Source organism: Phlebotomus papatasi, chromosome 2 (genome assembly GCF_024763615.1).
Source record: "Phlebotomus papatasi isolate M1 chromosome 2, Ppap_2.1, whole genome shotgun sequence".
Lineage (NCBI taxonomy): Eukaryota > Metazoa > Arthropoda > Insecta > Diptera > Psychodidae > Phlebotomus > Phlebotomus papatasi.
The window spans coordinates 43,081,283-43,093,817 of record NC_077223.1 but is presented as its reverse complement, the minus strand read 5'-3'; the positions used below and the strand labels follow the sequence as shown (position 1 = coordinate 43,093,817).

At 39.4% G+C, this 12,535-nt stretch overlaps 3 protein-coding genes across 4 annotated transcripts in view; 1 reads left to right on the top strand and 2 right to left on the bottom strand.

Annotated features, from left to right (window-relative positions):
* Nucleotides 1-812: 812 nt before the first annotated feature.
* Nucleotides 813-9,157, bottom strand: LOC129801180 (WD repeat and HMG-box DNA-binding protein 1). The gene is made up of 4 exons (XM_055845962.1): nucleotides 8,972-9,157; nucleotides 6,887-8,897; nucleotides 6,666-6,824; nucleotides 813-1,438 (listed from the first exon to the last, which is right to left on the bottom strand). Exons 1-4 carry the CDS (start codon nucleotides 9,046-9,048, stop codon nucleotides 947-949), a joined length of 2,739 nt encoding a protein of 912 aa, XP_055701937.1. The 5' UTR covers nucleotides 9,049-9,157; the 3' UTR covers nucleotides 813-946.
* LOC129801184 (mitochondrial enolase superfamily member 1-like) overlaps nucleotides 9,075-12,535 on the bottom strand; it is a 21,571-nt gene continuing 18,110 nt past the window's right edge. The window contains exons 3-4 of the mRNA XM_055845970.1: nucleotides 9,748-10,199; nucleotides 9,075-9,689 (exon numbers count right to left, since the gene is read on the bottom strand). Coding sequence (XP_055701945.1) covers nucleotides 9,233-9,689; nucleotides 9,748-10,199 — 909 coding nt within the window. The 3' untranslated portion in view covers nucleotides 9,075-9,232. The remainder of the gene's footprint in view (nucleotides 9,690-9,747; nucleotides 10,200-12,535) is intronic.
* LOC129801181 (inner nuclear membrane protein Man1) overlaps nucleotides 10,274-12,535 on the top strand; it is a 14,937-nt gene continuing 12,675 nt past the window's right edge. The window contains exons 1-2 of one of the 2 annotated variants that reach the window (XM_055845964.1): nucleotides 10,274-10,468; nucleotides 10,611-11,353. In XM_055845964.1, the coding sequence (XP_055701939.1) occupies nucleotides 10,626-11,353 (728 nt within the window). In that variant the 5' untranslated portion in view covers nucleotides 10,274-10,468; nucleotides 10,611-10,625. Of the gene's footprint in view, nucleotides 11,354-12,535 lie in introns of both variants that reach the window. The other variant, XM_055845963.1, reaches the window with a different exon arrangement.

The window sequence follows — 12,535 nt, the reverse complement described above, 5'->3', positions numbered from 1 at the left end:
AAACTAGTTGATGATCGTTATTTTGAATGGGAAAACAACATGAAAAAAAATATTGAAAGATTTTTAAGAGAAAATTCTATTTTTTTGCATATAAAAAATAGTTAAAAATACATTTTTTTAAATTAAATTTATTATGTTTCTTTTTTAAATATTCCCAAAATAATTTTTTTTTGTTTAATAAAAATTAAACTTTGTTTTTCTTTTAAAAATCTTTCAATATAATTTTTTCTTTGTTTTAAAGAATGAATAACTCCACTTGACGCGTTATATTTTTATTAACTCGCGAAATATTAATTATTTTTCTACTATAATTTTCTTATGATATTCTGTGTCATTTCCTTCCTTGTTAGACGAACATTTCTAAGTGATGTAAACCAATTAATAATAACTAACAAATGATATTATGTACAAAGACACTGTTTACGTTTGATGAACTGTCGCAAAAGTGATTGGGAGAAATCCAATATTATTATAATTTATATATATTTTTTTCATTTTATTATTCTTTTCACCATTTTTAGGATTATTAGTTCTTACCATGCGCCATATTTTTTTTTTTACAAAATAGATTTATTTTTAAGGTTTATTTTCTGCAAATGAATAAATATAAATAAATTTGACAAAAAGAAATAAACGATAGAGAAGTAAAAGAAAGAGAGAGGAAAAGGGTGTGGAAAAAAGAGTTTTAATCCTCAATTTATTTTCACACCTGCAATGCTGCAAAAAAAAACTCACTTCCACTTTTATCTAGTATAAATTTCTTGCTCCCCCATCTATCGATTAGTGAAAATAATCTATTTAAAAAATAGATATTATTGAATTTAAATGTTTATTATATAAAAAGAAAAAAACATTGACAGAAAAAAAACCACGAAGATTACAAGTGAAGAGAGAGAAAAAAATAATGACGAAATGGCAGACTTGTGAAGAATAAAGTTGCAGTGATTTAACAAACTTTTTTAGCTGATCCACTTCCTTCATCCTCAAGTTTTCGCTTGGATGTTGGGGTGCCTTGAACCAAACCTTTGTACTTCCGCATTGCAAAGGATGTCAATTGGGCTGGAGTATGTTCATCTGGCATTTCCCTAATCAATTCCTCGCGATTCTCCGTGAACCATGCCATGAAGGTTTTGGGAGCATTTTCAGCTTGAGACTCGTCATTTGTGGATTTTGGGGTGAAGGAATTATTGAGGGGAAAACCAACAATTTTCTCAGTGAGATGACTCAAAGGGTCAGAATTGGGAGTTACAGGAGAGGATATGTTGGATTTACGGAAGGGATTTCGCTTTACGGAACTCTTGAGCATGGGTTTGGGGGCCACAATGGGGCTAGCGGTGGGGGTCTTTGTTGCCAAAGTCGATGTGAATGTTAGAATGTTCTGGGTTTCCTCGAGGATGTCCGGGGAAGAAGAACGGTTTTCTTTTTCACGTTCACGTTCCTGCAAAGTAAATTTAATAATTTATCATATTTTTCCCTTTTTGTAAGTTTCTTATTATCAAAATACTCATAAAAGCGGGGGAAGGTAGGGCTGGATTGATATAGGGTTTTTTCGCATATTTCTAAAAGAAAATGAGCTTTAACGTAATGTTCTTTAGCTCTGCAAAAGAATTGCGGAACTAGATTAGGTTTTTTTTAGATTAGATTACAGTGAGGGCGGTTTGTTGCGGAACCGCTACACCCAGACCTCCTTTTGGGTCCATTATGCATCCTCAATTAAATTAATCCCTGTTAAGGGCAAGATAGTTTAAGACAGCCCGTTTTTCGGATAAACTCCATTAAACAGAGCGGCTTCAATCTTGATAGGTTTTCATCAGACAGCACCGCTTTACCTAGCAGCACTCGTCTGATGTTTTATAAGTTAGAGCAGTCACACACATAGTGAGTGGCGTGAGTGACCATTAGGGTGTTTCAAGAAGGAAAAAATGGCACTATTCTCAGGGTGCTGTATTTGATGAGACAAGAAAGTTTTTCTTCGACGAACATGATCAAACTAGCTGTAGAACATTTTTCTGATTTTACACTACAGAGAAGGTCGTTCAGGCACCTCTAAACGGCGTTCTGATCATGATCGTCGAAGAAAACTTTCTTGTCTCATCAAATACAGCACCCTGAGAATAGTGCCAAAAAAGGAAAATGGTCAAAACTATATGGGCGCTGGTCCCGGAATCGCCACAAACGAGAGTAGGCGCATTTTGTAGGTACTGATATAAGATTGAAAAATTGCCGGGACCCAGGACGATAAACGCTGGGAGTCCTTGTAAAAATGCCTTTATCCTTTCGATAAATCGCTGTTTTGACAACGAATTATACAAGAACTGCTAAAGTGATCTTGATGAAATTCGGTATAGGGTCACTGTATGACTTAAAGTTTTTGTCCATGCATATCACCCCCTCCTCCCACCCTCCATTCTGATAGCCCCCATACAAAATGAGGCCATTTGCGACCATGCGAACACGGCTTAAAGAAAACTTTTTAACCATACAAACCGAACCCTTCTTCCATCATCCCTTCTGGTAGCCTCCATACAAAATGAGAGCATTTTACCTTATAATTCCTTTCTGAGAGGAGGTAAAAAGCTGAAATTCGACATGGGAAAAAAGCTTAAGGAAGACTCTTTATCTAGCATACCACCCCAACACCCACCTGTCTGATAGTCCCAATATAGATAGAATTCCTTCGCACAAATTGTTATTAATCTACTGAATTGTATATTAGTACAACTTCTGTAGACAATAAATCGAGAAGCAACTCCATAACCTTGATTACAATATAAAAATATACCACTAATGCAAAGTAGATTATACAATGAGGATATGTTTCTATCTTTCACGTACCAACAGATCTTAATGAGGCGAAAAATGAAATATAAAAAATCTGGAAAATGATTGTTAACGTTATTACTTATTCATTTATTTTCATTCAATCAAGCTCGATAAAAAAGTTCTTCGTGAGGATTGTTGAAAATACCTCTTCTCAGAAAGGAGTTATAAAGTAAAATGCTCTCAATTTGTATGGGGGCTATCAGAATGGAGGGTGGGGGGGGGGGAGATGGTATGCATGGATAAAAAGTTTAAGTAATACACTGACCCTATACCGAATTTCATCAAGATCGCTTTAGCAGTTCTTGCGTAATTTGCTGTCAAAATAGTGATTTATCGGAAAGATAGAGGCTTTTTTACAAGGACTTTCAGCGTTTATCGTCCTGGGTCCCGAAATTTTTTTTAATCTTATACCAGTATCTGCAAAATGCGCCTACACTCATCTCTGGATAAAGATGAATCGGTGCCCATATTTTTGACCATTCTTCCTTCTAAGAAATAGTTTTTATTCTCTAGAATTTTTCCTCCATAGTTTAGAACATTGGTCCCAGAACAAATGTTGTTACCTATACCAATGTCTATCCATTGACATAGGTCCCGTTCGTGGCGATTCCGGGACCGGATTTGACCATTCTCCTTTTTTCCTTGTTGAAACATCCTAGTGACCATCTCCTCAGTTTGATTGCATCCTCATTATTGCATGCACATTATGTTATACATTAGACTGGACACCCATCCTATTCAAATGTTTGTTTAGATCCGTGTTGATCTTTGGTCTTGCATAATTCAAGATGGCAATTTCACTTGTGGGTGGTCTACACGGTAAAAAATTTCGGCAGGTATTTGTTTCAAAAAAAAAACCTCGTCTACGGACACCCAAGTTTTTGGGACAATTTTATATCTATTTAGGACAAATTTGTATGTATTTGGGATTAAAATGTCTTCTTCAGATACATAATTTTGTTTCAAAAATATTTGTTCCAAAGTAAATTTATTCCAATATTTCGGACAGTGGCCGAAAGTTTTTACTGTGTTATGGACGAAATGTTCAGTTGGACTACTTATGCAACATATCCTAAAATCATTTAATAAACTTAGGTCAATTATGAAAAAAAAGAAAAAAAACCCTTTTTTGACGTGTTTGAGGTGGACAGGGGGCAAATAAAGAGAGAGAGAGAGTAAGAGAAAAGAAAGATATAATCTCGAGATGTCATTTTAGGAGAGGTCATTGAAGACCGGAAGCCGATATCTCTTACCGTTCGATTTTTATATGGGTCAGTAGAGCAATAGTCTAAAAAAAAATGCGAAAAACAGTATTTTCAAAATGAATCTATTACCGTTTAACCCTTTAAGGAGGAGAAGGTCAAAAATCGAGTCAGAAAAAAATCATTTTTTCTAACTTTTTAGAGCAAAATACAGCTTTAGAAGGCGATAGGACAAATCGTGACCTAATCGTCCTTAAAAGGTTAAGCAGATTGATTTTCATAGGAAATTTACCGAAGAAAGGTAAGGTATTTTTACTGCTCAAACTGAAAGAGAGCAGTACAGTGGACTCTCTCAAATTCGGGCATATGGGACCGAAATGTCAGCCGAATTAGACAGAAATTCGGGCGACAAACTTTTTGAAATGCAACGATTTTTTATTCATGTGCATATAGATATTGAACCATGTCAAATTTGAGCATATTTGATTCATTTGATAATCATAATCAAACTTGAAAAATGACAACAAACTTTTTTCAAATGTAACCGTTGCCCGGTAGCCCGATCTTAAAAGAGCCGAATTTGCGAGAGTCTACTGTATCTAAAAGACCGTTGTGTGGTCCGAGGTTCACCTCTCTCAATTTACCGTTCCGGTAAATTTATTTATCCATTCCGTTTGTTGAGAAAGCACGCAATCTCGGCATCATCTTGAAATCGTCCTTCTTCTCGTCAGACTACATTTGTCATATTAACTAAAGAGTTTATTGTACTTTGCGAACGCTTCGTGGCTATCGCGAGCTCACGCCAAAAAATACTCTACTACTCTTGGTTAAGGCATTGCTTATACCGCTTATACCCATCATATAACATATAGGGCTGAACCACCCGGATCAACCACATTTGAGTGCTTATTTATCAACGGATTTTGTCAAATTTGGGTTCATTCGAAGGTTTTAGAAATTCTTCATCTGATGATTGTATAGGTCCCAACCGGTATTTCTAAGGTTACTTACTTCTAATATTAAATTAACCCTTTAAGGACGATTGGAACACCGGTATCCCATAAAGAAAATAATTTTTCCTGACTACCTAAACTTATTTTTTTCTTATGTCTGTACATAATTGTAAAGTAGAAGGTTGAAGGAAACTAGAATATTTTTTGCAAGTCTCTAGCTATTTGCTATGTAGTAAATATTTAAGCTCAAAAATGGCGAATTTTTAAATTCTCAAATTCATAATTGATTTTATTTATTTTTTATACTTCTAATTTTTTTAAAGCAAAACCCTTTTGGCAATATAAACTACAATACTCATACGTAATATTTTTCATTAAAACGAAAAATATTATTCATTGGTATTGTCAGAAAAATTACTTAAGTTTTTGGGCTATTTTTGTCCCTATCGTTCATAGAAGCACAAAAAATATAACCGAATCAGACTCTGTTGGACTTTCCAAGGTTAGATGTAAGACTTATCATTGATTATGTTTCTCAGATTAATTTTTATTGTTGATTTTCAGTCCGTAAAAAGTGTCTCGTCGTTAAAGGGTTAAAGGTTATGGTTTTTTTTTTAAATATCATCTTTTTGCTCAATTTTCAACTTCAAGATCATTTGATAATAATTTATAGACAAATTTAAAGCTATTTATATATTATACTGATGCGCCCGATGCACACAAGAAATTTGTGAAAATGAATATTTTTCTCGGAGTTCCTTCTTGGGAGTTTGAGTAAATTTTGCGACTCCTTATAAAAGATTTTTAGAACAAATGCTGTGATTAAAATATTTCTAGTTTGATAATTTTGATAAAAGTCTTTTTGCCTCAATAATGGTCTTAATCGTCTCAATGATCAGCTTTAACGACTTTTTTCTGTCCCAAAAAATGTCCAAAATTTTTATTGGAGAAATATGCCAATAGTAAAAGTCAAAGAATTTTCTTATCGGTAAAAGGATATCAAGAAAGATTTTCTTTGTAATCATTTGAATCGAATTTAATATAGCAATATTGCCTAATTTATTGGAATTGAAGTTTCTACACTGAGTGAGAGAAATCCGAAAAGTTAAAATAACATTCTGGAAATGTTAATTTTACCCTGCAGTATTGATCCGAAATCGGTGTAAATATAATGTTTTTTTAGGTGTATTAGGGGTTAAAGTAACCCTTTTTCATTTTAATTTTACCCTTAAAAAGGTGCAAAATTAACATTAAAAATGTGTTGAAGTTATGAGGAAAAAAAGTTAATCGCACCCCCGTTTTTTTCTCAGTGTAGCTAACAGTAACAAATTTCTACAGTAGACTCTCTCTCAATTGGGCATTTGGGGCAAAATGTCATCCGGTTTAGAGATAGAATTGAGCGTCAAAGCCTTTGTAAATTCCACAAAAAGCGCTCAATTATAAAGAATCACGATAAAATAGGAAGAACTACAGCGAATTTGAGCGAATTAGCTTCATAATTAAACGTGAAAATTGTCAACAAAATTTGTCGCCCGATTGAAAAAGAGCCGATTGAGTGAGAGTCTACTGTATTCAATAACGATAATTTAATAATTTTGCATGAAACTTTCTAGAACATGACACCTTTGCAATATTTCCCCTAGATGTCGCTATTTAAAAAAAATATTTTTTAAAATGGATTACTTACAATTTCTTCAATTTGTGGCAACATCTGCCCCAATTTCTCAGCCAGATGAATCCTTCCCAATTTATTAGCGTATTTAGCTGCCAAAGGCACCAATTGAGGACATCCTATCATCTCAATCAGATCACTTGCCCTGGCTTCCATTTCATTCCTGCAGGCCAGCTGCAAATCAATCCCAGAGTTATTTTGCATTGTCAATGAATTTAGAGAAGATTTCAACTCACCGCAAAGAGTTTAATGGCAGTCTCACGCATCAATTTCTCCCTGTTGTCCACATTGAAGATTGCCTGACGCACCAGAGCATCTTCCCAGGCGGATTTTTCTGCTTCAATTTCGCACATTGGCATCTGCATGGGGATTTCCATGACGATAGGTCGAGGGGATGTTAATGGGTAGGATGTTCCTCTGCAGAGAATAGCTCTGACCAGTTGTTTCTCCTCTGACACTTCGACGATGTAGAAAGTGTCTGAGGCTCCGTTGCTGTGCTGCGCGAAGTCGCAGACTGGATACCAGAGATTGGAGCTGCGCTGGAAGATCCTCAGCATTCCGGCGGAATCGAAAGAGGCTGGGGAACCGGAATCTGTGAATCCGATCCAGGTTAGTCGGGATTTTGGTGAGAGGGGGAGTCTGATGTCGCGAGAGCGCAGCTGAAGCCCAAGCGCATCAATCAGCATCGCATTGAGATGCTGATCGGCGTCCAGGGCGGTAGAAGTTGTATGGTGAATGGCAATGATGCGAGAGGAATGACTGGCAAGAGCTACTGGAGCTCCAGGTATTGATACAACTTCTCTCTGAGTGCCTAGGGTAGTGAAGATCCTAAGAAGGCGCTCATCTGTGGCCACTGCAACGAGTTTGTCAGATGCCGTGAGAGCTAGGGCTTCTTCACATCCCGGTAAGCTCACAGACCATTCCCTGCTTCCTGCTCCTAAGGCAATTCCCACGACTTTGCATGGAGAACAGCCCGAGAGGGCAAGAACTCGCTCGCTGAGAGCTGCTAGAGTGTGACCCAGGAAATTGTTCATGTGGATGGCATGATGGACTGTGACATCGTGGAATTCCACTTCAATGGAATTCTCAGAATCAGTTCGATTAGCTTTGACAATGCCCACGCCATTCCAAGCCATATACCGATGTTCGAGATGGTCAGGAGTTGCTCCGGGTTGGAAGGGTCCCTGGAGTGGGGAGAGTTTTATCTGAGGTTCGCGCGGGATGTCTATACTCTTGACCTCTTCGTCGTGTTCAGGAAGTTTGCCCATGGTCGCCTTTTTGAGGCGTCTGAGTGAGATACAATTCTCATTGTCCTCATCTTCGCTGCCGTCAGACTCCGTATCAGACTCCCCGAAAGCTTCTTCTTCCAGGAAATTCTCTCTGTCCTCTGCCACTTCAGCCAAACGCTTTCCCTCGCTGTTTTTCAGGGTGATGCATGCAATCTGACCAGCTTTGTCTGCAAAAACAATTTGATCTCCGGAACTTGAGCACCAGTCAATGGATGTGATCATGTCACTGTTATCCCCTTTCGTTGGCCCCTTGACACTCTCGAGGGTGTTGAAATCCCAAACGCTGATTTCTCCAGTTGTACTTCCTGCGCAGATGAACTTGCCACATGGCGAGAACATACACACTGAGTACTTTCCGGAGATTTTATCATTCTTCAGGATGTGTTTCTGTGTCCAGTTTGTCGATTCCAGAACGATAATTTCCTTGTCCTTTGGATAGGCCAGATATTTCCCGAATTTTGGGAAGAAGGATGGCGTTGCATATCCTTCGGCTAGGGAAACCGTCTTAACCAGAGGAAATCCTTCAATCTTTTTCACAACACTCTGGTCATCGAGCTTCCAAATCCTCAAACTCCCATCCCCAGAACTTGAGGCTAGAAATCCCTCAGGACTCAAGTCAAGAGCCAAAATTGGACCAGAATGTCCAGACAAATCAATCTCTTCTGAATTCTCCCGAATAGTTACCTTAATGGTTGTGTCCTCAGATCCTGCGGCGATGTATTTGTCAGTGATCTTAAGGGCAGTCGCTGGGGCTGTAAAACGGAACTGTGTTCCATCCCGGTCAAAATCCCTGTGCGTGAGAATCTGCACGACATTCAGTTCGGTTCCCACAAAAATGCGATCGTCATAGAAGCCCAAGCATGAAATAAACTCCCCAGCACATCCAGTCACTGGGTCATCATCCTCCACACCCTTCCAGATGTGAATATCACCATCACTACCAGAAGAGATGATGTTCCTGGACACCAAAATGAATGCAGATTGATTTTCCAAGTAATTTCAAAGCTTTTATGCATCAAAAAAAATACTTACTCAGTCCCGGATTCATAGCAGACGGAAGTGTAGCCACTTCCGTGCCCATAACGAGTAAGAGAACGTTCGAATTTCATAATTTTGCACAAAAATTACATAAAAATCCTCCAAATCAACGCTTTTATTCCTCAGAATCTAACCTCAAACCTTACAAAAGTGTCACGTTTCCCTCCAAAAAATAACCCTTTGGATAATAATGGCTGAAAATGGCTGAAATCTTGGATAAAAAATGGGATGTAAAAATTGCGCCAAAAAAATGCCTCAATATTTGATTTCCTGGAAGATTCCCTCTTGAAACATTCTCTGCCACTCTTTTCCACTGGGATACTCATAATTTTCAATAGCTTCAGCTGTTAATTCAGTGCTGTAACCGGGATCAGTGGGAGCAGTGTATTTAGCATCGATCACTCTGGCGGGATGGACAAATTGATCATGCTGCTGATCCACAAATTCAATCATTTTCTGAGATTTGCACAGTGAAGTATATTCCCACATTTGCAGATGCTGCACCATTTCACACAATCCCACACCACCAGCATGAGGAATGACGGGGACATTGAATTTTTTAGCCATTAAATAGACACTCAGAATTTCATTAACTCCTCCAATCCTAGCTGAATCTATCTGGCAGTACTGCATTGCACCAGCTTGTAGGAATTGCTTGAAGAGTACGCGGTTGCAGCACATTTCTCCGGTTGCCACACCAATTCCTAGAGGTCTGAACAAGAGAAGAAAAATTGCGCTGGGTAACTCAGGAAAAATATATTGTGCCTTACCTAAGAGCTCTGGCAATTGCTGCATGTCCTAGAACATCATCCGGAGAAGTTGGTTCTTCGATAAATAGTGGTTTAAAGTGGGCCAGCTTCTTTACCCACTCGATAGCCTCATTAACATCCCAGATTTGATTAGCATCAATCATGAGGGTATTTTCATAGCCAATTTCTTTTCGAACCAACTCGCAGCGTTTCACATCGCTACTGATATCCCTTCCGACTTTAAGTTTAAACGCCCGGAAGCCCATATCCATATATTTCGTGCACAATTCACGGATTTTTCCATCGCTGTATCCCATCCAGCCAACTTGGGTAGTATAGGCGGGATAACCTCTCTCTAGGAGTTCTTCAATTCTCTCTTGTTTTCCCTCTTGAGCATTTTTGAGCATTTCTATTGCTTCTCTTGGGGTCAGGACATCACTGATGTAGCGGAAGTCGATCGTAGAGACAAGAAGCTGGGGAAAAAAGCAAAAATTTATTGTGAAAATCTGTTTTTCTGGATAAAAAAAAGCATTGGAGTTTAATTCAGCTAGTAAACACTTGTGGCGCTGTAATCAGTTTTGGATTGTGTGTCTCGCTCGCCTGAAAAAATTGCGTTTTTCTGTGACTTTCTTGTGAGTTTTCGTCGTGAAAGTGCCCCCATATTGTGCCCTACGGCACCACAAAGACTTCCAGAGGGTGCAATTGAACTGGCTGGAGACACCAATAGGTGGTAAAGCAGATGGTTAGTATCGTATGACGCACAACTAAAAATAGCATCATTGAGGGGGGAAAGTGAGGTTATGTGATAGGGGGGCCTGCTTTGACATTTGGTATTTTGTTTCTCACGGAAAAATTTGGGGATTTTGGTGTGTTGGGGCACACAGGAAGTGACACAGTGAATGATGAACAAGTCGAGAAATCAACTTGAGCGTCTGAGTAATGCGGAAGTGGGTCAGTTGTTGGTGCAGTACGGCTTCCCCAATACACCCGTGACAGCAACAACAAGGAAGGTGCTGATATCACGGCTACGGACGCGTATGCAGCAGGATCAGGAGAAGCTGCGCAAGGACACATCGTATGTGACAAGGTATTCGAGTGGAGAGGAATCGGATCTTGACACAAGCACCCACAGTCGCCATCAGATTGACGGGACCTCATTTGCCCACGGACGCCCGCACAAGTCCACATCCTTTGGCACAATGCTCCCGCCCCCAGCTAAAAACAAACGCCACACGGTACATAGCAACTATCCCACGGTCAAGGTGCCCATTCAGCCGCGAAGTGCGGTGTTTGTGCCGCCGCCAATTGTGGCTCCGGACACGGATGAGGACTCAGATATCCACCTGCCGCCCGACTACAAGCACAACTCGTATGCCAGCAGCCGCCTGTCGGGATTCAACTTCCGGAAGCGCTATACGCCACAGGCGGATGCTGCAGACGGACAGTACTTAGATGCTGGAGTGACATCCAACAGATTCTCCGGCATTAACACCTCGTCGTCGTCGAATGGGCACAATTCAGCCGAGGAGTCACCATATCTTAGTGATTTCACCAAACGGCTCCTTCGGCTGCGCGGGGAAACCGTGAGCAAGGAAGCAGCTTCTACCAGGAGGAGTCCCAGCAACAGGTATTTAAAAAATATATTCTGGTTACCATTTATCCTCGAATGCCTCACAGATTTATCCAGACAAAGTGACTTATATTAGGTGAGATTCTTAACAATCTCACCTACTATAATCCTAACAAAATTTCATGTCGTCCGATCGACCTCAAACTTGGCCAAAATGTGTTTCAGCACTTCCTGATCACGAATATATATGTGGCTATTTTACGTTCCCGGCCGGCCGGCTGGCCGCTCTTTGGAGCTTAATAACTCCTAAACTAAAAAAGATATCGACTTGCGGTTTTCGGCAAAGGTTATATATCGCATGAAAATTGCAACTTGGTGCATTGACCCCCCACCCCCCACCCCTCCTTCCGCCATTTTGAAGACCCCCCTTTTTTTATTTTCTCAATAGCTCCGCCCCTATGGCATCGAGCGGTCTCAAATTTTAGTATGTTATAGCTGGGCCTTAGAGCTTTCCATCAATACCAAACTTAAGGTCCCCCGACCCCCCTGACCCGAGCTATAAGGGTCCAAAAAAAATTTCTTAAAATGACCATAACCCCGGTTCTAATTGTCAGAATTTAAAAAGTGAGGACTTTTTGGAAAGCTCTCGTGAAATGCCACTTCCCCTTCTAACATCGCAAGTTCATAAAACCACCGCTAGGGGCGCTATTATTAAAAAGAAAATTTTTAAATCTTATAAGTTAAATAACTCAAAAATTCCATTGTGCATCGGGCTGAAATTTTAGTATGTTGTAGCCGTTGATTATACCTATCAAACAAAAAAAAACCTTAAGTCGATCTAAAACCCCTGACCCGAGCTATAAGGGGTCAAAGTTCGAACATTGACCGGCCTCTATCTCCGGTTGTAATTAACATAGCGACATAAATTTTACCTTTTTGGTTTCGTCTCAATGAGCACTTTCAGATGGAAGTTCAAAAAGTCACCACAGGTGGCGCTGTGATAGCGTCAAAATTCATCGAAATTCAAAGTCACTTTTCTCAAAAACGGCATTGTGCAAGTTAATCAAATTTTAGTATGTTGTAGTCCAGTCTAGGACGTTTCCAAAATGGTGCGTATGCGCGCTGTGGTTTCAATAGAACCGGAGATATGAGGGGTCAAAGTTCACGAAATTCAAAAAATCATATCTCCGGTTCTATGTGACCGATTTTGATGAGTGAGGGCTTAAACGAAAGATCTCA